Here is a 22,839-nt window from a genome sequence, read left to right as displayed (position 1 = left end):
AATTTCCGTTGTGAAATTCTTAGAAACTTCTAAATGACTAAGTTTCATGGTGTATGTATTAAAAACTTAAAATATAATTTGATTTTAAATCAAAAGTGATTACATGACATCTTTTTCATTATTATGGCTTGAGTAACTTAAATTGAATGCATTCCAATGCCAGTAAGGTCTAAAATGTAAAGATATACATGAATTTTAGTGTATATGTTGACTGCTTAAAACATTGCATACAATTGTAGCATCTTAGGTCATTAAATAAAGTTCATGTCAAACCTTTCCTAACAGATGAAATTATAATCTTGAAAAAGGTAACCAACACAGCTGATTAAAAAAAAAAAAAAAAGTGGTCTTTAGAAAAATTTTTAATAATGAACAAAATAGAAAGGGTGTGATTAACCCATGCTTCCATTCCGTCATACCAACCGATGCCTACAGCACCTGGAAGCTTATAGTTGTTACAGATTTTTTTAAGGTTCACTTATACTTGTTCTCAAATCTTTTTATGCTGTTTCTACCTGATAATAATAATATAATTAATTAGATGTTATAGAACTATGAAAAAGTGAATGTTAAAGTGAAAACTGTAATAAATAGGAAAAACTTGATACAGGTGACATACTAGAAATTGCTGTTGTGTTAAGTTTAGGTAAAAGTCACATGAAAGTTTATTTATTAAAAAATATTTAAGAATATCGACATCTGGAAATTTTCCCCTCAGATTTCTTAAGTGTTTTTATATTCTTACAGCTCTTAAAAAAAAATTGAAACTAGAGAGGCAACTGGGAGGCTCAGTCTGTTAAGCGTCTGACTCTTGATTTTGACTTAGGTCATAATCTCATGGTTCATGGAATTGAGCCCCACGTCAGGCTCCACACTGACAGCTTGGAGCCTGCTTGGGATTCTCTCTCTCCCCCTCTCTCTCTCTTCCCCTCCCTCACATGCTCTCTCTCAAAATAAATAAATAAAATTGAAACTAGAAATCATAAACATATGTAATGGGCTTATATAAGAGTGATGGTAGGCAAATCTGTATCCAGAGAAAAGACCTTGGCCTTGTATCATAGTATTATCAAATTAATATACATTTGTTTTAATGTTTAAATAAAAGTTAATGGCATCTAAGGACGCTAGGATGACTCAGTCGGTTAAGTGGCCCAACGCTTGATTTTGGCTTAGGTTGTGATCTCACAGTTCGATTCATGAGATTGAGTCTCAAGTCAGGCTCTGCACTGATAGCACAGAGCCTGCTTTGGATTCTTTCTCTTTGCTACTCCCCTGCCCATGCTTGCTTGCTGTCTCTCTCAAAATAAATTTTAAAACAAGTTAATGGCATCTTAATCAGTTTTTCTTAACTGATTTTTCTACTTCAGCTTTTTTCGATACATCCGATTCTTGATGGACACATAGAAAAGAGAAGTATGTGTAAAGAGATAATATGATTTGAGGAATTAGAAATGAAGATTATGTGCTTTTAAATTTAGTCCTATGAACACTGAAGCCCAAAGCACCGGGCCCTTCTGCCCAATTTTCTGTTCTTGTTATTATTCTTCTTACTGTCAGTCTAGGCTTTGTTAATTATTTGGGGTTTAGGAGAACTAACTCTGTATAGTCACCATTTTCATCCACATATTTAAAGCTTTCTTTTTATTTATGTAGGTCTTTAAGTGGACAGGAGATAATATGTTTTTTATCAAAGGAGACATGGATTCACTAGCTTTTGGTGGTGGAGGGTAAGTCTTGTGAACATTTTACCATGAGATTTTTAAAGAAACTTTATTCATTTGTGTTATTTATCAAATCCATTATCTTTGGAACGTTTTGGCATTAGAGCATAGTCTGTATATTATGACTAAGAAAATATATTTACAAGAAGGTGCTTAAGTAGTATTTGAAGCTCTTGATAAAATATTTGTTTATTCAGTTTAAAATGCTGTTTAGTTGATTCCCTCCTTGGTATTTGAAAGTGAAATACCTTAGACTTTCTCAAATTAAAAAACGAAAACAAAAAAAACATGATGGTATGTTGTTTCTCCCAATGTATAAAAAAAGTTCCAAATGTTTTCTTCTACCCTGGAGACTATTTGGATTAATACGTCAGAGAATAGTAGAAATTTGTTCTCCTACAAAAGATGTGGGAAATTCCCCCAGATTTTCAGGATTTGTTTTCTTACTCGTTTTGTTTTTAACAGTATGAGTCAGTCAGTTATTTGATTTGATTCTTTTGCGTAGCAAGCACTGTGAGAACTTCTGTTTACTTATTCTGGGATCCCACCTTCATTCAGTCTTTACACTGTTTTTGAAGGTAGCTTGCTCTTCCTCCAGGCCTAGACTTTTCGGATAGTGCTTAGTGGCAAACGCCAGCTCCTTCCTTTGGTATTTCTGTCCTTCAGGATCAGACATAAAGTATGCTAATTAATTCCCAAACATAAAGTACTATTTATTTGTTTTGCACAGCTGAGAATATATAATAATAATCTATTCAGGCTGCAGAATCTTGTTAGCCTGTAAGAATATTCATTATCCTGAGTGGTTCAAATAAATTCTCTTACAACTTCTCTATAGATAGGTATTTGGAAGACAGGATTTCAGTGATTAAAAAATAACCATGGTTATCATAGCCTTCTCTGAAGGACATAACCAGGTAACTAAAAACCATGTTATTTTTAGTTGTTGCATCAACGTATGTTTATATGTTCCAGTTGCACTTTTTTTTTTTTTTTTTTTGGTTGAGTGCAGGCATTCATTCAGCCCCACCCCAAAGGGTAGTCTTAATGTGATTCAGTTAGCTCTCCAGGAAGGCCTTACAAGCAAATGGCTGATATTTTAAAGCTGCTAAGGGTGCCTCCAATCTTTGAAAATAACATAATATCATTAGATTTTTGCTAGAACTTTATTTTGATTATTCCACATGATTACAAAAAACTAAACTAAACACTGAGTCATTTGGTAACAAATTAAGACAAGTTTACACTCCTTAGAGAAGGAGAGTACAGGCTCAGAAACCTGGAGCTACAGGGACTTGGTACACCAGAATTTCAAACAGGAGCCCCAAAGAAATCTAAATCATGACATGGTGGACTTAAATGCAGGCTTTGGAGTTAGACTGACCTGATTTAGATTCTGGTTTCAACATATATTACCCATGGGACCTTGAGCAAACTCAAGTCTAAAGTTTCCTCAGCTGTGAATTGGAGACTGAACTCTCAACATTAACCACATATTTTATGTTAGATGATAGGGAGTATTCATGTTAAATATTTAACTTATGTCAAATACATTAAAACTATATAGCAAAGAGAAACGCATAGTACCAGGCAAAGAAAGAGAGGCACGTGTCTTAAAAAGCTGATTCTATGTGAAGTTAATTTTAGAGGATTCATTTTATTACTTGATCTGTGTAGTAAGTGATTTTATAATAGGATGTGAACAAAACAAAATTGCCTTGTACCAGTGTGGAAAGGAGTATGAAAGTGTTTTAAGAAATTAATGGTTTTAGAGTTGTTGAATATTGAAACGTCTCATTTAAATTATTATTTTACAACCTCTGCGGTAATTATTGTATAACTTAGGGCATAAGTATTAAGAGATTATTGTTAAAACTATTTTCTTTTATATATCGTAGGGGAGAATTTGCCCTTTGGCTTGATGGAGATCTCTACCATGGAAGAAGTCATTCTTGTAAAACATTTGGGAATCATACACTTTCTAAGAAGGAAGATTTCTTTATCCAAGACATTGAAATCTGGGCTTTTGAATAAATGTAATGCTGTCTTAGCAGGATACTGGCCCAAACCTGACATGGACAAGCATTGTTTGGAAAGTTCAAGAAGCAATACAACGTAACATGTCACTCGTGCTTTAAAATTAATTGTATCACCATTTATTACAGCTATAATTTTGGAATTTATTTTTAAAATCATGTTTCTGTCCCAGGGTTTTTCAGGTTTAGGCCATGATGTGGGTCCACACAGTATAACAGCTTGGGTTTTGTCAGAATTTGGCAGCATTTTGATCATAGTGACCACCTCATCTACCATCCGTGTTATCTCAGTCTCCTAATAGGATGGTGCTTTTTTTTGGACCTATTTTGGTTTATTGTTTTTAAAACTATGTTGATTGTTTTACTAGAGGAGTCTAATTGGAGCATTGAGAGAATGAAGATTAGATAATGCTGTGAGATATATCTGTGACATTGGCACAGGTGACTTTTGGACATGCTCAACTTAGTCATCCTTATGAAGGAAAAAAGAACACATGCCAAAATTATGCATATTCCATAAACCACTGAGTTCTAATTTTAATTCACACTACTACAGCATTCTCTTTATTAATTTTGCAGGTATTCTCAATTTCATTTTAATAAAAATGAAATTTGAGGAGAATTCTGGTTGTGATAGACCACAATGCACATGATCTGCAGGTTTGGGCATATGCTTTCATGATTGAATTATCTGATGAAAAGTTATAAAATACAAAGGAGAATGAGAACTTGATGATTCTACTGGATTTAATATATCAAGCAAGAAAATATACTATTTGCATATTTGTAGCTTAGCAGGGCATTATAAGTACAAAAACTATGAAACAGATGCATATTCCTTCAACATATTGTGTCAGATATACTGTTTTATAGTTCCATTGTTTTAGCCTTGTTGCACACCACCTCCCAAAATATAGGTTCTTGTTCAAATGGAAAAAAAGTGTGTTTTTTTGAGTGGTATATGTTATTAATTACCATTAGCATTTGCTGTTATAAAAGGGCAATGATTATAGTAGACAATATTGTAACTCAGTAGACTTGTTGAATATGCAAATTTACTGTCAAGTGACCTCAAAAAAAAAAAAAAAAGATAGAATATACTAGTAGTTCTTATCCTCTTTTGTAGGAAACCAATAATATGCCATTGTGGCGGTCATTCATCAGTTAATTTCAAAGCTTCATGTTATGCAAAAAAAAAAATCCTGCTGTTATACATGTGACAGTGACCTTGTGCTGAAATTTCAGCTATTCCAGATAAACCTTGTATATTATCTTGTAAATTAATGTTTAAAGGTAGTTTTGTTCTTATAGAAAGTGTCGATTGCCAGGTTGCTTATAGCACTTTAAATTATTCTAAAAAGGAAATTATAAGCCAAATATGTTGGCTTTAGTAGTTTTAGTTGTATAGGACTTGAATATATTTAGATCTTTTGAAAGTTTAGATAATTATCTAAAGAAAGCATAATACTAATGGGAAAGAAAATCTGATCTATTTAATATGCTATCGCTGAATATGAATAGAAATGTGGGCATCATTTCCTTGTGTATGTAAAGCTCTCTCATAAGTTAGTAACAGTATATAGATTAAATGTTTACAATATAGAGAATTGTAAATAAATATATCGTTTTCTCCCTTGGTCTTCCACAGCAGTATTATTGTCTTTGTGGAGTTGACTAATCATTTAAAAAAAGAAAATCCTGTATTGGATTTCAATTATAATAAGGTCATAGTGGTGTATACCAAATAAAATTAAATACATAAATACAAATTCGAGTTTGGATTTATTGAATAATCAAGTTGCTTTCATATCTAAGGAATCTTTGATTAAACATACTGCTGTGGTTCATGTGTAAAACCTGCTTCTAGCAGCTTGGGGTGGTGGTAGTGACAGTGGTAATGGTAATAGTGATAGAAGGATGCATTTAGTAGAGAGAACAGCATAGTTTAAAAAATGAAGAAGTGAGAGGGCACTTGACATGTGAAGAAGTGTAAGTCATTTGATATTTTTAAATTACGTTTTCTCTTTTGATGGGGAGTGCATAGCAAGGTAAGACTAATGCCATAAAGAGTTCTGTTGTGTGCAACTCCAAGAATTTAGATTTTGTTTTTTTATCTCTTAGGAGCAACTAAGAAAATATGAGTGGAGGAATGACACCAATCAAGTTTACACTTTAGAAAGGTCTCTGAAAATTAGATTCGTAGAGAGAAAAACTAGAGACAAGGAGACCAATAAGCCTGTTACAAAGTCCAGAGAAAAAATGATGAGGCCTGAATAAGAATTATAGCAATGGCAATCAAGAAGGATGCATGGAAAAAAAAAAAAAAAAAAAAAAAAAAGGCGTGGATCTAGGAATTAGTGTTAACATGATTTTGTCATTGTATGTCAGAAAGAGGTAAGGCTAGCTCTCAGGTATTTTACTTATAGCAACTGGGCATATCATCCATTGATAGGAGTGATGTACAAAGAAGAGAAAGAAGCAGCAGACAGGGAACTTAGATTGGTTATGAGAAATCAGAGAGCTGATGGGGAGTGTTAACATTTGGTTTTCATAAAAAGATTTTAAAATCAACGACATACAGGTACGTTGAAGCCATAATGTATGAATAAAACACCCTTGGAGATTATAGACTGACTGGAGAGAGTTCTTGAGATAAATTTTTGGGGCTACAGTAATATTAAGGGATAGGCAGAAGACAAGACTCAAAGCTTCCTTCCATCTCTAGAAGCTAGAAGAACAAGAAATTAAACCTAATGAAAATAGAAGGGAGGACAAACTAAAGATAGCAGAACTCAATAAAATTTAAACAAGTATATAAGACAAAATCTGAGAATAAGACTAATAAACCTCTAGCAAGATGAGAAAAAAGTACCATTGTTAAGAATTTAAAGCCTCTAGACTTCAAAGAGAGAGCATACTGTGGACAACTTTGTATCAGTAAACTTGACAGTGTAGATTAAAAACATTTTGGAAAACAGTTTGCTAAACCTGACCCAAGAAGAAACATAGGTTTTGTATTGCAGAAATTGAATCTGCTAATTAAAAAAAAAAAAAAATCCACAAAAGAAAAACCATGCCCTATGCCCATATGGTTCCACTGCGTAATTCTTGTAAGTATTTAAGGGGAAAAAAAGTGTCAGTATTAGATGAACTCTTCCCAAAGTATTGAGAAAAGAGAGACGTTCTGATACTGCCTTTTGAGACCAGTGTGACCTTGATACCAAAACTTTACAATCCTTACAAGAAAATAGCTATAAAACAGTCTCATTTGAACACATATAAAATCCTACATAAAATAACCACAGATCAAAATCAGCCATATATAAAAGAATAATATAACCAAATCAAGTTGATTCCAGGAAAGCAAGAGCAGTTAACATTTTAAAACACCAATTTACCACATTTATAGAAAAAAAAGTCTCATGACCATCTCCATAGAAACGAAGCTTTTGATTAATTTCAGTGCCAGTCTATGATTAAAACTTGGTGAACTAGGAAAGAGGGGCTCTTCCTTAATCTGATAAGATTATTTTTGGAAAATGTACAGGAAGCATGATCTGTAATGGTGATTTTTTAAAAGTTTCCTCCCAGAGATAGGAAACCTGACAATGATAACTGCTATCACCGCTTCTATTCAACATTGTTCTGGAAGTTTCAACCAGTGAAAAAGCAACAAAGAGAAGAGGCATGAGGATTGGGAAGGAAGAACTTTAAATGTCATTTGTGTATGACATTGTGGGCATGGAAAATTCCAAAAAGATCAAACCATTTGAATTCATTAGTTGATTTAAGCAAGGTTACTAAGTTCAATATAAAAAACTTTCATTTTTCATATACAACCAACAATTAGAAAATGAAACTTAAAATATTACCATTTGTAATACCATTGAAAATATTGGATATATAACAACAGAAGATAAGTTGGAAGGCTATGCCATATTCATGATAGGAAGACAATATTGAAAGATGTCAGTTCTACAAAATCAATCTATATTGGCCCTGAAATTCTCAGCCAGGTTTACTTTTGGAAATTAAGCTGATTTCTATAATTTATATGGAAATTTAGAGACAGAATAAGGCAGCATTGAAAAATGAGGCTGTGATCTTGAATATCAGATCTGTTAAAAAGCTGGGTAAGACAATGTGGTATTAGTAAAAGGATTTAGAGAAAAGAATAAAAATCAAGAGTCCAGAAACGAACTGATTTTTTTTTGAAAAAACACTGTTGCTTGATGGAGAGGACAGTCTTTTCAATAAATGGTGCTCAGTTAATTGGATATCTGTATGGAACAAACAATCTTGACCCATCTCACACCACATGCAAAAATTACTTACAGATTGTAAATCTAAATGGGAAAGGTAAATAGTAGAGCTACTAGTTTTAAAAACACAGGAGAATATCTTCATGACCTTAAAATATGCATACATTTGTTAAATGGTCGGACACACAAGCACTCACCATGAAGGAAATGAATGATGAATTATACTACATTAAAATTTTAAGATATTTTCCTCATCAAAAGACATCATTAAAAGTGAAAAGGCAACCAACAGAGAGTAGAATATTTGTATAATACACAGATCTGATGAAGGTCTTAAGTGCACAATGTGTAATTGACTACTAATCAAAAAAGTTCAACAAAAAAGGCAGAGGACTTTGGCAATTCCTACGAGCATTAAAATGGCCAATAAAAGCTATTTTAAAAGGAATGTGAAGTGGAACAACCTCGGAAAATTTTCTTGTTGGTATCTAGTAAAGCTGAGCCTTTGACCAGGAATGTAATTCCTTGATATATACCCACCAGTAATGTATCTGTTTACCAAGACTAGGTATTAGAATGTTTGCAAAACCCTTTGTTTTCTCTTCCCACCACCTCCCCATCTTCCACATACCCACCTACTCACCTATTTATGCTGAATCTAATTCTATTGTACTTCACATATGTGTTTGCATACATTTCCTAAGAACAAGGACATCCTTTTATGTAACCACAGTCCAGTGACTGAATTCAGGAAATTTAACATAATAGAATATTGTGATTTAATATGCAAAACATTTTTTAATCTCACCAAGTAGTCGTATTGTCCTTTAAAGCATTATTTTTCCTGATAGGTAATCCAATCCAGGATCCTGCACTTAGTTGTTCTTTTCATCTCCTTTAACCTGGAAGAGTTCATTCTTTGTGTTTTATGACAGTGGGTATATTTGAAGAACTCAGGAGTATAGAATGCCCATCAATATGGATTTGTATAAATTTTTCCCGTATTGAGGTTATGCATCTTTGGCAACAAAACCCCAGAAGTGATGTCATGTCTTCTGCATCATATTAGAATCTACATATGTATGTTTATCCCCTTATTGGTGAATAATAATAGCTTTGAGTAGTTGATTAAGATAGTGTCCACTATGTTTCTCCACTACCATTTTCCTTTTGTAATTAAAAAGGAACGTGTGGGGAAATACTTTAATACCATAATCTATTCTCCAAATTTACAAAATGTTTTTGGTATCCATTGAAGATTCTTGCCTGAATTACAGAAATGATTGCAAAATGATTTTTCTTTCATTCCCAGCACATTTGTTAGTTGGCATTTACTGTAAGAGCTTTCTTTTATCATTTAAGAATATGTATTATTGGTATGAATTAATTTTTTTTTAATTGAAAGTATTACAATCCATTTCTGTGCTCTATTTAACCAATGAGTACCCTGTCAAACTGACTTCTGTACATTTCTTTTCTTGAGTGCTTGCTTCTGGTACAGTACGATGTTCCAGATTTTATGTTTTGTAACCCAATCTTAGAATCAGCCATTTCTCCAAGTAGACATGTTTCTTTTCAAGGAGAATGATATTTGGAAATAACATTAGATGTGCTTATTGTTACTGGGGTGGCATTGCTTCTAGGGCCTTTTAGGAGACAAAGATTCACACATCGTGAATGCACACTAACACCTCCAATTGCAATCTAACATTACAGAATTTTTCCTTGTCTTCCTCACTTCATGTTTATATCTCTTCTCCTTGGGGCACCTGGGTGGCTTAGTCTGCTAAGCGTCCGACTTCAGCTCAGGTCATGATCTCACGGTTCATGAGTTTGGGCCCCTCATCAAGCTCACACATTTAAAAAATCTTTTTATATCTCTCTTCTCCCACAGTGAGGATATCAGTATATTACTCATTCGCTTAATCTGACAGTATACACATTATATTTTCAGAATTGCTACACCCATACCCTCACAACAAAAGTAGAATATTCTTTTGCAGCCTTTTATCTTTAGACTGAAGTATTTTTTTTTTAATGTTTATTTTTGACAGAGAGACAGAGCATGAGCGGGGGAGGGGCAGAGAGAGGGAGACACAGAATCCAAAGCAGGCTTCAGGCTCCGAGCTGTCAGCACAGAGCCTGACACGGGGCTTGAACCCACGAGCTGTGAGATCATGACCTGAGCCAAAGTCAGATGCTCAACCGACTGAGCCACCCAGGTGCCCCTAGACTGAAGTATTTAATCAAAGTATTGTATTCAAGAGTTATGTACATCCCTCTTTTCTTTTTTTTTTTTTTTTAATTTTTTTTTCAAAGTTTATTTTTTTTTTTATTTTTGGGACAGAGACAGAGCATGAACGGGGGAGGGGCAGAGAGAGAGGGAGACACAGAATCGGAAACAGGCTCCAGGCTCTGAGCCATCAGCCCAGAGCCCGACGCGGGGCTCGAACTCACGGACCGTGAGATCGTGACCTGGCTGAAGTCGGACGCTTAACCGACTGCGCCACCCAGGCGCCCCTGTACATCCCTCTTTTCATTCTGTGTGATTAATCATTTGAAATAGAATTTGGGTTGTTACATTCAATTTTAGGGTTTTATCTGTCATTTATTTAATTTTACTTTTTGTATATGTTAGGATTAAAAGGGTTCCAAAGTCAAAACTCTACAGAATTCTCTTTCAACTCATTTCCACCCATCCCTACAGGAAGTCAGTTTCATTATTTCTGATTATTCTCTCTCTCTCTCTCCCTCCCTCTCCCTCTCTCCCTCTCTCCATCTCTTTCTCCCTCTCTCCCTCTCTCCTTCTCTTCCCGTCTCTGTCTCTCCACACACATGCACACACAATCTAGTGTGTATATATATGTATGCATGCATGAATATTTTTTAAATTGGAACTGAAATTTATTGAAATTAATTGAAAGTACTGAAAAAACATTCTAGGAATCAAGGGGGCATCTACCCTGAGAGGCCACTTTAGTGGGGGCCAGATGGTCTGTCCCTCTTGTCCCTGAACAGAATGACTTAATAAAGTACAGTAATACTTCCCCAAGCATGAGTTCCCATTGACACAAAAATTTGGTTTACACAGAATTCTTCCCACATGATATGAGAATCAGCACCTGATATACCGGGTGATAGTATTTAAAAAAAGAAGGGGCCCCTGGCGGGGGCGGGGGGTGGTTGTGCTGAGAGCTCACAGCCTGGAGCCTGGTTTGGATTCTGTGTCTCCCTCTCTCTCTGCCCCTCCTCCACTTGCACTCTGCTCTCTCTGTCTCTCAAAAACAATAAGACATTAAAAAATTTGTTTTAATAAAAAAAATAACGAGTTTGGGAAGTTCGAAGCAGAAAAAGCAAACGAAGAATATAGGTGCGGCCCCACCTCCAACAAAGTGTGGGGAAGAGAAAACCTGAATGCAGAACTTCCCTCCTGTTCCCGGTTAAGTAGGCATAATGGTAAGAAGGTGAACTTGGGAATCAGCAAATCATAAAACATCCAAGTTCTAAAAGTTGAAAGGCATTAAACATTTGGTGGTCCAGACAGAAGGGGTTTTTAAAAAGTACATTTTAGCTGTCCCAGAACTCTTTAAACAGCTATTGACAGTTTGGAAAAGGGAAAATTCTGAAAGTTTGAAAACCGATTGAATAGTGCTTATTATTGGGGATTTAAAATTACCATTGGTAGGGGCGCCTGGGTGGCTCAGTCAGTTAAGTATCTGACCGGCTCAGGTCATGATCTCACAGTTTGTGGGTTCAAACCCCGCATTGGGCTCTGTTCTGACAGCTCAGAGCCTGGAGCCTACTTCAGATTCTGTGTCTCCCTCTCTCTTTGCCCCTCCCCTGCTTGTGCTCTGTCTCTGTCTCTCAAATAAACGTTAAAATTTTTTTTTTTTAATTACCATTGGTACAATGCTATTGATGGTGTGTATTTCATGTGTAATAAAACCTGTTGCATAGCAGGCATTTTTCCTTTAAGGAAACTAGCTTTCTCATTTCACAGCCACACCTTATTCAGCGGAGTGTTCACATAGGCTCACTGAGAAGACTTTCTAACTCCATCTTCAAATTCAAATATACTGAAGTTTGAATAATCTGCATCAGTGCCTGCATAAACTGTTACTGTCCAGAGTTGAATATGAGGAAATTCTTTTGAAGCCTTGGTCGAAAAATTCTACTGATGCTAGAAGTAACCAATTGTACTCTACAATTTGGTTGTATTTCAAACACAAGAAAGTGGTATTGTGGAATGTAACATTATAACATATATTAAAATAGTAATATATAAATAACAGAAAATATCTTTTATTCTTGCGCATGACTTCAAACGTTGACGTAGGTTTCACCGTGATAGAAGTGTACATCTTATATGAGATTCTACTTGGAAATTTTGGTCATTAGTTTGTAATTTAACAGAATCTATTATGGAAACAAAAATGTACATCCTTCTTTAAGAAGATATTGCAACTTTCAGTTTGAAAGAGAATCACACATGAAAACAAAGATAATTCCTATAGTAGTTTAATCCATACTTTATATTAAACCTATTATCTAACAGTTCAAGTGTCTACTATTTTGAGGTATCATAATTTGACGTTAAATTCTGTATTTAACACGAAAGTACCGTAATATTTACTAACTTTCATTGTATTTGGTAAGAATTAAAACCTCACATTTTATTGTTTTTAGAATTTTCTAAGACACATTAAATCTGAGAAAAATAAATAAATAGCAGATTAATGCCCACTAAGTTTCTCTGTCATATCAAACAGATTTTTTTCATTGGCAAACTAATATTGCCAAACTAAACTTTGGCAAAACTAATATTGCCATTTTACGACTTTTAGATATTTCATAAAGTTTGTAGAGCATAAAGAAAATTAAAATGGCTCAGATCTGTTTCTAATTTACCAAGCAATGATTCTATCAGATTCTCCTACACTGAACATTCCACTCCATTGTAGAATTTTCTGTATGCCTACTACGTCGTATATTGACATACATGTAAGAAGCGTGACTCATCAAGGTTTTGAGAAAAAACTTCTCCAAGAAGTCCTACAAAGACAGGCAATTCTGAATCTCTCACTTGCACTATACTTTCCCAGTGAAGGTGAACATACCAGCTTCTCCTTTAGCTCTAAAGCCGCCAGTCATGTTTGTTTTTATGTGGTTTGTCCAATTCGTACAGAAGGATGATTAATTCGTATTGGCAATCTTTAAAATTCCAAGCTCACAGAGAAATTTCAGCAATTTCAGCATCTTGTTTGGATACTTTTTACCTATGTGTTTATTTTATAAGTGATGCTTTGATAGAAGTAGTAGTACAAAATCAAGCTTCTTAGAAAAATTTTAGTTTGGCTAAACTTAATGTAATTCTTTCCCCCAAAAAAGATACATCTTAATATGTTCTGCTAATATTTACCTAAAGTTAGAGTTTTTCTTAGACATAGTAATTATTTAAAGATCTATAATAATTTCTGCAATTAATAGCCAAATATTTTTGCCTAAAGGGTAAGTAGAATTTCAAATGCTTATGCTATTATTGTATACTAATAACACTGTGTGCTTTCTGAAATGCTTTGTGTATGCTTCCTGAAGATCTTCAAACTACCTCAGAAATAGAGTGCCAGATAGTCATTTATGTAAAAATTGTTTAATATTTACTAGGTTATTACAGAGCAGTTTGCATTTTAATTCTTATTACATTACATTTAGCATTAAGACAACAGTGGGTCAAGTCTGGCTTTTGTTGTTGAAGGTTCACTGGAGTAGAGTAATCACAACATGGTCATCTCGGCCTTGCCATAACATCTCTCCTTCGAAGTCAACCAGTCCATGCTTCCTGGCTCGCATAAGAATGCCCACTACTTTATCTGAAATACGAACGTATCTGTCAAAGAGGTCTCCAAAAGTAACCTGAATCTTGCCATCTCGTCTGTGGTGGGCCATCGTGCGGATGATGAAGCACATGTCCATGATCTCTCGGTAGATGTGCTCCTCAGCTCGCTTGGCCCTTTCTGCAGTTTTGGTTCCCTCCTTGGGACGGCCATAGCCTTCATCTCCCTTGTGCAGGCGGGTGGACATGGCCAGCTCGTAATCAAATTCCTCACTGAAAGGGTTGAGCTTCTGTGTCTGTATGTGTTCGTCAGCCCATTGTTGCCATCTCCCTTTCAGGTTGTCCACTTGGCTGTATTTCCGCTGGGCCTTGCAGCTGAGTTTCTCTGTAAATCTATTTGCCCTAAAAGGTAGAGAGGGTGAAGGATCAAGACACTGACATTTAACATCCAAGTGTTGTTTTCTCTTTGTACTTCCTACCCATACGCATCTTAACGTAAGTCTAATTTTTTCACTATAAACAAAATATAATCACAGTACAAAAAATTAGAAATGAAAGAAGAAAAATTAGAACAGTCACACCTTTGTTCTTTAGTATTATTTTTTTTTCAAGGATAGTTGACAACCACCATTGTTCTTATTTTGGTATACCATAAAAAGTATTAAACTCTATTTCAAGGAAAAAGCTTCCTTACACAAATATAATGTAAATATGTGTGTCTTAACGTTGCCTGTTAGTAACATTTTAGAACTGGAATCATATGAATATATTAAGAGGAACCACTTTGTATAGGAATTCAGGAACCAGTTATTTTCCCAAAACAAGGCTTATTATACATATAGCACACGTGTATTGTACTACTTACTTATGTATATATGTTCATATATGGATTTTTAGGAGAGTGTATTCTATTATCAATGATGTGCCACGAATTTTGGAATATCAAGTTGTATAGGTAGAAGACAATAGGTAGCAATTGTAACATTTATTGAATACTTGGTGCTGGCATTCTTCCAAACACTTTTTATTAACATTCCTATGATCATTCTAGGAGATTGGTACTACTAATCTCTCTTCACAGATGAGAAAACTGAGGTCAGAGGGGTTAAGTAACTTGCTTAAAGACACAAAACTGTTAAGTGATAGTGCTGGGATTTGAACCAGGTCTGTGTGTCACTACTGTGAAACACTGCCCTAAACCAGTGGCAAAGGCAGTATTCAAATACCAACTGTCTGAGTCTAAAGTCAATATCCTTCCCACCGTGCAGTGATGGTACTCATCATGGGGGGGTACAGTGTCTAATAAGTAGATGATTTATGTTTCAGATGTGTGTGTCTTTTCCTTGAAATTTGGAATGCATTTTCTTGTTATTAAAAAACAGCATTGGAAAGCGTAGACCAGTAGTATCGTGAAGGTACAGGCCCAATTTTAAAATAGGTAAAGTTTATCTTTAAAGGATGTCTCTGTCTTTTCTGTATCTCCAGTCTCCTAGACTCTTTTCTCCTAGGTCTCTTTGTCTTCACAAGGAAACTCTCGGACTGTCTAAAAGTCAGAGATTTGTATTCCTCATTGTCACGAGTGACCCGCCCTTCCTTCTCTCCCCAAGTGCCCTTGTGTCTGGAAGCACTGGGATTGGTGCTGTAGAGCCTCACTGAAGTTGCTGGCGTGAACCGCAGGCCTGAGCTAAGTGGCCCCTCCTATCCAAGCTCTCACAACTCTCTCTTCAAAACCCAGCTACAGGTCAGATGTGAGTATTCCTCACTGTCCAATCTCACTTCCTGAAATCTGGTTATCCCAATGCAGGAAACTCCCAGATGTGGGTAGGGAGACACAGGTTACTTCTAGCAGCATAGTTTTCAAGAGAGGAATAACAACCACTAGATGGCGAACTTTCACTAATTCCCATGCTTTGTGTGTTCAAAACTATGTTTGCTGCATTCAGTTTCTTTATTAAAACAGAGCCAAAACTAGGGATATGCTGATACGTATAACACTGTTATTCTTTGTAGCCGTGTGGACAAAAGTATATGACAAAGTTAATCTGGCAAAAGCACATAAAAACAGTATACACAAAGTATATAACAAGGTTAATCAGGAAAAAGCACACAAAAACTGTATACACAATTATTGCAATTTTTAAAAATCACATATGTGTGGAAAAGTGCTAGGAATTACACCACACTGAAATGGAATGGATTTCCCTCAGCCCCCTGGTCCTCACCATCACCTGCCTCTCCACAGACTATCCCTGTTCAACTTCCCAGAGTATGGACTGCTGGACCTTGTTAACAAATGAGAGCAAACATTAGAACCTCCCCTTAGAACCACGGCAATCCATGACAGGCGTAGTCTTCAATAACAAGTCCAAAGCCGTCCTAACATATATAACCAAAGCTCACACCTGATTTCAGACTGGGTCATCCTGCTAGAGAAGACACTTGAAACGTCTCAGAAGAAAGTGAAAAGAGTAGCATCATTTGTTAACTCACACAAATGTTTCTCAAGCATCAACTGTACTTCTGTCCTATATAAGAAAATGTAATACAGTAGTCCACCCCTTATTCATGGTTTCAGTTACCCGCGGGCAACCCCAGTCTGGGAGCACAGGAGCTTCCTTCTAATGAGTCATCGGAAGGTTAGCAGTAGCCTAACACTACATCACGGTGCCATCATTCACCTCATTTTGTCATCTCACGTAGTCACAAAAGAGTGAATACGGAACAGGAAGATATTTTGGGAGAGAGACCACATTCACATAACTTTTATTATACTACATGGTTAGAATTGTTCTATTGTGGTTAATGTTTTTACTGTGCTTAATTTTCTAAATTAAGCTTTATCATAGATATGTACGTATAGGAAAGAAAACATAGTATATATAAGTACTTTCTGCAGTTTTCAGTATCCACTAGAGGTCTTAGAATGTATCCCCCACACGTAAGGAGGGGACTCCTGTACATCTTCCCTGTCAGGTGCTTTTGGGCACTTCGGCATCCTTTATTAAAGTAGCTATGACACCTGGTGTGTGTCAGATATTGTTTTAGGTACTCACTGGATATTCAATAATGAAAAAAAAAAAGACAATAAATAATCACTGAAAGATATTCATGGAAATAATGAGACTAATACAAATTTGAGTATATGGTAAAATTCTAACTATGTAAAATGTGTACACATCAAGATGAAGAAATCATTAGCGTGTGCATAATTGAAAATGTTAGTATTCAGATCCAGTTTTTTTTTCATTTTTTAAAAAAATTATCTTTCATGTTGGTATCATGTTGATTTTGTAATTTAAAGAAAGGGAAAAAAAGGAAAATACTCAAATTGGCATCCAAAGCTAACTTGTTCAAACTGTGTGTTATATGAGTCTCTGATTCCTTGATGTGGGTTTTTTCCCCTCTAATTTTCAACTCTGTGTCTTTAGGGATAGGGTTGATGTTGGTGAGGTAATAAATCTCTGAGGAAGTGAAGCATTTATCTTCTAAAAAAGCACCTCCTAATTCTTAATGCCCTTTTGTTATATTGTCAAATTGTAATTCCCAATAATAGGACAGAAGGAAAGCAAAGAAATTGGTCCAATAAGGAAGAATTAGAAAATAGGTTATAAAAGATGAAGTCCTAAGAGAAAATATATCTTAAGGAGGTACCTTACCTTAATTGTCTTTATCTTATAAACGTTCTGTATTGTTGTTGTATTTCCAATTTTAAAAAAGCCTGAAAGTATCATGTTTAAATCAGGATTAGAAAATGTTATACCTTGAATATCCTCTTGGTCAATGAATATAAGAAACAATATACTTGCTTATCCTGTTTTTGTTTTCAAGTAACAATGAGAATAATAGTTTAGATTGAGCTTCAGAAGTACAATCTAGTATAAATTTATAGAAAGCAAAGCACTATTCGAAGACTGACATCACACCCATATTTAGGATAGTAATATTTATTCTAAACTTGCCTTCTTAGTTTCATTCTTAGTAAACAAAGTTTCTTACAATCAACAAGTGTTTCCCTGGTCCTATTATGTGCAAAAGTAACTAATTCTACTAGACATTCTAAGCATTCTCATTGGAAAGTGTACATTCTTTCACTGAAATAAATTCTGAAATTTATTTATCTGTCAGCTTTAAAAATGACATCAGTTCGAGGGTTCCTTTCTTCTGTGAATGGGATATTCAGCAATATAATCAGAATATAGGAACCAACTGTATCATAGGTTTTATCATTCTGGAGTAATAATTATATGGGTAAGTTATTAAATATGAATAAACCCCATGGGAAATAAAAGTCTTGAAAGGCATATTTCAAACTTAACCAAGTTCACTGACACTAGAAACACTCTGGTAGGTGGCCTTCACCTGCATCACCAAATGATGCTTCAAAACGCCGTTGGGCTTGGAGGTGAAGTTTTCTGGTCTAAGTCTTGGATCTGCCTGAAGAAAGCAGAGATATGCTCTCATTGCCCCACTGCAGAGTGTGACTCTCCTGCAGCCGAGGGGGCATCTCTCCTCTTAGCACAGCAACATTTCTCTGTCAGGAAAGCAAATAATTCCTTTCCGACTTCCCGGGAAAGTGTTGCCAAGAATTTGCTCCTCTGTGCATTGATTCGCTTACTCCTCTCCACAGGAAGTGTAGCCAGTTTGATTAAGGGAAGCATGCATTCACAGGGTCACATTTATCTCTTTCTGTCAGCAATCAGATTTGAGAGCCCGGCCTGTGATTCTTCTTGCAAATTGGCAACTGTCCTCAGCGTCCATAGACAGGGTTCCACGCTCTAGAATTGGGGTCAATAGCAGAAAGCCATACTTTGGCCTCTGTTTCTAAATAAAACCCTTCAGTATAGTTGTACCCAAACCTTACACTTTGGGTGTTATTAGGATTCCATTAGTTAAGCTGACACTTTGCCTTCCATTTTATATCTTGAGTCTGTTCTCTACTGAGAGAATTGGTAGATTCTCAGAGAATCAGTGGTTAAGAACATAAGCTCTGTTCTTAACCTTCCCCACATCAACCTTCCCAACTTCATCACTTACTAACTCTATGATTTCGATACATTTCTTGATGTCTCTGTGTGTCAATTCCCTTATCTATAAAATGGCATTCTGATGCTCAATTATTATTTTTGCTGAATGTAACTTGGCAGGGAGGATAAGTGGATGTTTGGCACTTTTGTACAAGAGATCTCACCATTTTTGTACTGGTGAGGGATGCAATTCCTTTTGTCTAAAGGAGCTGGACCAAACAAGTCATGTAGCCGTACAATCAAAACACTCAGTATTTTAAAAATACAGCATAAAATAGAAACCATTTTCATAGGTTAGCAAAACTCTGTTAGTAAAGAATATCTGTACTTTTTACCAAATCTGACTTATTCATTTTTATTATCTATGAAACATCTTGACCACCAAGAAAATTCTTTCTACTTAGTCCCTCATGATACATAATTTGCTCCCTATTGGTGGAAATGGGTAATTAATGGCACTTAGGATTAAGTGAACAAAACCCCCCCCTTCATATAGGCTTACTCAATAATGCCACACTCATTTCTCAAACAGTATTTGAGAGTCCCAACAGGCTTCTGCTGTAGTTTTCTGAGCACAGCTAGGATTACTGCTGACATTAAGAGATGCTGTCTCTGCATAAGACATTCTGGTACCCTATGTACTCCAAGACTGAGAGAAAGGAACCAAAGAAGGAATGAAGAGATTTAATCCCACTCTTCCACCCCAGCCCTGAGGACCAGTCTCCTAGTGTCCTGTAGGATTGGGATTACCATGGCTGGGCCTTCTTCTCTGCTTACAATGCATACAACTTATTCACGAGTTCCTCTGGGTCCACTGCTCTGCATATTAATATCAAAATAACTCTATGGCTTATGTCTTTTTTTTAAGACGAGGACAGAGAGGATTTGCCAAAGTAACCATGATTCAAACCTAATTGTCTCTTATTCAAAGCTTATGCACCTTCCCATCACACTAAGAAGGTGTCCGTGTACATGTCTGACTTTAGGAACTTGTGAAGGGTCACGTCTGCGAGTCCTCACTTCCAGGTGAAATAGTTTAGAGTCTAGTGAAGAGGGTGGGATTGGAAGCCAGATTGCCTACCTTCAAATCCCTTGGGCTGTACACTCTTATACAAATTTTCTACTATGTCTTTGTCTTATGCCCCCATCTATCAAATGTGGATGATAATTATACCTACCCCAGGAGAATATTATGAGGATGAAACGAATAATCATAAGAATACACATTTACAGGTGCCAAAGAAGAATACATGCCTGGGAGATCTATGCCAGCTGTCACGTTCCTACCTCTGGCCAATCCAAAGCGTGCTGACAGAAGATCTTCATTGTGCCATCCTCAGTCTTGATTCTGTTAGGTTCTAGTATTCTATTTCTAGCACATACACACCCACACCCAAAATCCACAAGGCCAGAATTAGACTGTGGTTCCATATGTTCTGGTAGAACAATTATATCTGATAACGAATTTCTGTATGAACATGAGTAGAACACAGATCCAGATCTCTTCACACATCCTCAAGGCCCCGCCTGAGAGCACCGTGTCTGCTTTCAAAACATTGCATTTGGAGACAGGCACATCTCAGCTTTGTCGCAAACTTGCTGGGGAAACTTTCCCTTCTGAACTTTAGTGCCCTGATCCCTAACATGGGATACTACCTGCCTCAGAAAAGGACAAAGCATGTAAAATACCCGTAGCACACATTAAATGCACGAGGGTTGTTCCAATTATCTAGATGTGCCATTTCACTTTTCTTGAAAACGTGATATTGTAGTCCTCTTTCAAAATGCCTTTAAAGTCACAATCTGTAAGACAGTTTTTTGTCAAACCAGGTAATCAGGTTTGTTCTTTACCTTATTTCATTAAATTTAAAAAGCACACCCACACATCTAATATTCCAAGAGGGAGTCCGTTGATCAGCATTCATCAGAGACTTTTCACATATTTTGATATTCTACAGTTGTGGAGTGAGATATCCACTTTCTACTATGTGCAGGTGGAGTGTCTTGAAAGACAGCATGTCTTTTTTTTTTTTTTTTTTTTCTGTCTGAACAAATGTATCAGTTTGACTCAGTGTGTATGTCTGAGTGTGTAGGTATGTGTATTTGACATCAAAATGTTTTCGGATTGTGGTATTTTAATCACCTGGCTTTAATAGCGTGTCTGTCTTTGTTTACCAACAGAACGAACTTTTTCTGAAACGTTGAAAAATTGCCAAATAATAGAATCTATATGAATAACAGCTTTTACATATGGAGTATATGTGGCTGGTACTGTGCTAAGGGCCTGGCAGCCTTAATCTCGTTTACTTCCGCCAGTACAACAGACTTTATCCCCTAAGGTTACTGTTGCTATCATTTTACAAAGAAATGGGTTTAGAAAAATAAACAGTGTGTGTGCATGTGTTAAGAACATTTAAGATCTACTCTCTTAGCCACTTTCAAGCATGTAACAGTGTTGTTAACTATAGTGGGGGCGGAGCTGGAACTTGAACTTGGGTCTGTCTGACTTCAGAGCCTACTCTGGAGTTAGCAGCCTCCCCACCCATTTACTGGGTCACAGAGACCTCTGCCCGGCAGGCACTCTCTAGGTAGATGTGTCTGCTGATAACACTACAGACTGGTTTGAGACCAGGGAAAGGTTTGCCCCGCGGTACCAACAAGCACTGTTTCAGCAGAGAAATAAGTCAGTTTGTTACTCATCATAGAATGTATTTTAAAAATGTACCCAAAGCAGACAACCTTCTCTGGTGGCTTTATCTTTGTTGAGGCTAAGACTTGAGTAGCCAGTTCAAAACAGAAAGCAGAAACAAAATAGTACAGGCCCTCGACCCCAAGGCCCATGTGTAGTTGGGCACTGCCCCTTTAGTCCCCACAGGACCTCACTGCCGGCCCAGTCTTTAAGATTCTCCTTCTAACCTTGGTAGCATTTCCCTGCTCTCCCGGTCCCCATGGCTGGTCACGGCTCCAAGGCAGAGTAAGGAGCTGAAGGGGGCATTCACTTACTGGGAAGGCAAGGGGCGTTTAATTCTGATGGCGACCACCTGCTCTCCGTCCTGCTCGGGCCTTTCCTCGGTCTCCCCTCCGTAGCCGCTGTCCTCTGTGTCTATGCTGTCACTCCGCCACTGGGGCTCATCCCGTCCCATCTCTTTCCAGCCTTTGGTCAGCTCGGACACCAGGTTGGCGCACTTTCTCCTGCGCGTCGGGGAGCCATGGCTCTGGAGGATTCTGTCAATGTCATCCTCTTGCCGCCCGGCAACAGGCATGTCACCGTCATTCTCGTACCTGTGGCTGAGGTGGCTGACATCCCCTCCTCTCTCGTAAGCTTTGCTGACAATTGTTTTGGTCACCTCTCTCCTTTTGATACGAGAGGCTTCAGCGGCTTCCTCTGGCTTTTGGGAGGGAGACTTCGGGGCGCTCTGAGCTTTCTGGTGGGGGGCGGGGTAGATCACTGGCTTAGGAGCTCGGGGTGCGTCCTGGGTCCCTCCCGGCTGCCAACCTGTGGGCTCTTGGGCCTGCCTGATGCTGTTCTCGTTTGCCCACTGCTGCCAGCCTCGGGCCAAGTTGATAACCAGGGTGGCTGTGCGGACCTTCCGGAGGGCACGCTTGGCTGGGCCCTCCTCTCTTCCCTTCTCTCCCAGAGCCATGCCACCCTTCTCTTCTCTGCCCGGGCACTGGCTGAAGCGACTGTCCACCTGTGGAGTGCCTGAGATTTAAATAGAAGCAGGGTGTGGGGTGGGAAGAGTTTGGTGACCGTGGAAACTATGTGAAATATTTCTTGCCAAGATGTGGTGCCTTCCCCGCGATGGTGTGCTTTTTTTAAACCCTGACGTCTCCAGTTTCATCACGGCAGACGGACGTCTCTGCTGGTAAAGGACAGTGATACGCACTCCCTTTCTTCTCAAGTGCCAGAGTGGAAATGACTAGATTTGATCATGTGCTCAGCCCTATGTTCTTCTTGAC

The 22,839-nt window shown here is 37.1% G+C and overlaps 2 protein-coding genes across 18 annotated transcripts in view; one reads left to right on the top strand and one right to left on the bottom strand.

Annotated features, from left to right (window-relative positions):
• OXR1 (oxidation resistance 1) overlaps positions 1-5,529 on the top strand; it is a 456,115-nt gene extending 450,586 nt beyond the window's left edge. For all 17 annotated transcript variants that reach the window (XM_045453914.1, XM_045453909.1, XM_045453915.1 and 14 more), the window contains 2 exons: positions 1,657-1,730; positions 3,623-5,529. In XM_045453914.1, the coding sequence (XP_045309870.1) occupies positions 1,657-1,730; positions 3,623-3,758 (210 nt within the window). In that variant the 3' untranslated portion in view covers positions 3,759-5,529. The remainder of the gene's footprint in view (positions 1-1,656; positions 1,731-3,622) is intronic.
• Positions 5,530-13,652: 8,123 nt separating this feature from the next.
• On the bottom strand, positions 13,653-22,591 carry ABRA (actin binding Rho activating protein). Its single transcript, XM_045453907.1, has 2 exons — positions 21,883-22,591; positions 13,653-14,257 (listed from the first exon to the last, which is right to left on the bottom strand). Exons 1-2 carry the CDS (start codon positions 22,521-22,523, stop codon positions 13,780-13,782), a joined length of 1,119 nt encoding a protein of 372 aa, XP_045309863.1. The 5' UTR covers positions 22,524-22,591; the 3' UTR covers positions 13,653-13,779.
• Between the last annotated feature and the right edge of the window lie 248 nt (positions 22,592-22,839).

Source organism: Leopardus geoffroyi, chromosome C3 (assembly GCF_018350155.1).
Source record: "Leopardus geoffroyi isolate Oge1 chromosome C3, O.geoffroyi_Oge1_pat1.0, whole genome shotgun sequence".
NCBI lineage: Eukaryota > Metazoa > Chordata > Mammalia > Carnivora > Felidae > Leopardus > Leopardus geoffroyi.
This window is presented reverse-complemented; position numbering and strand designations above follow the sequence as displayed.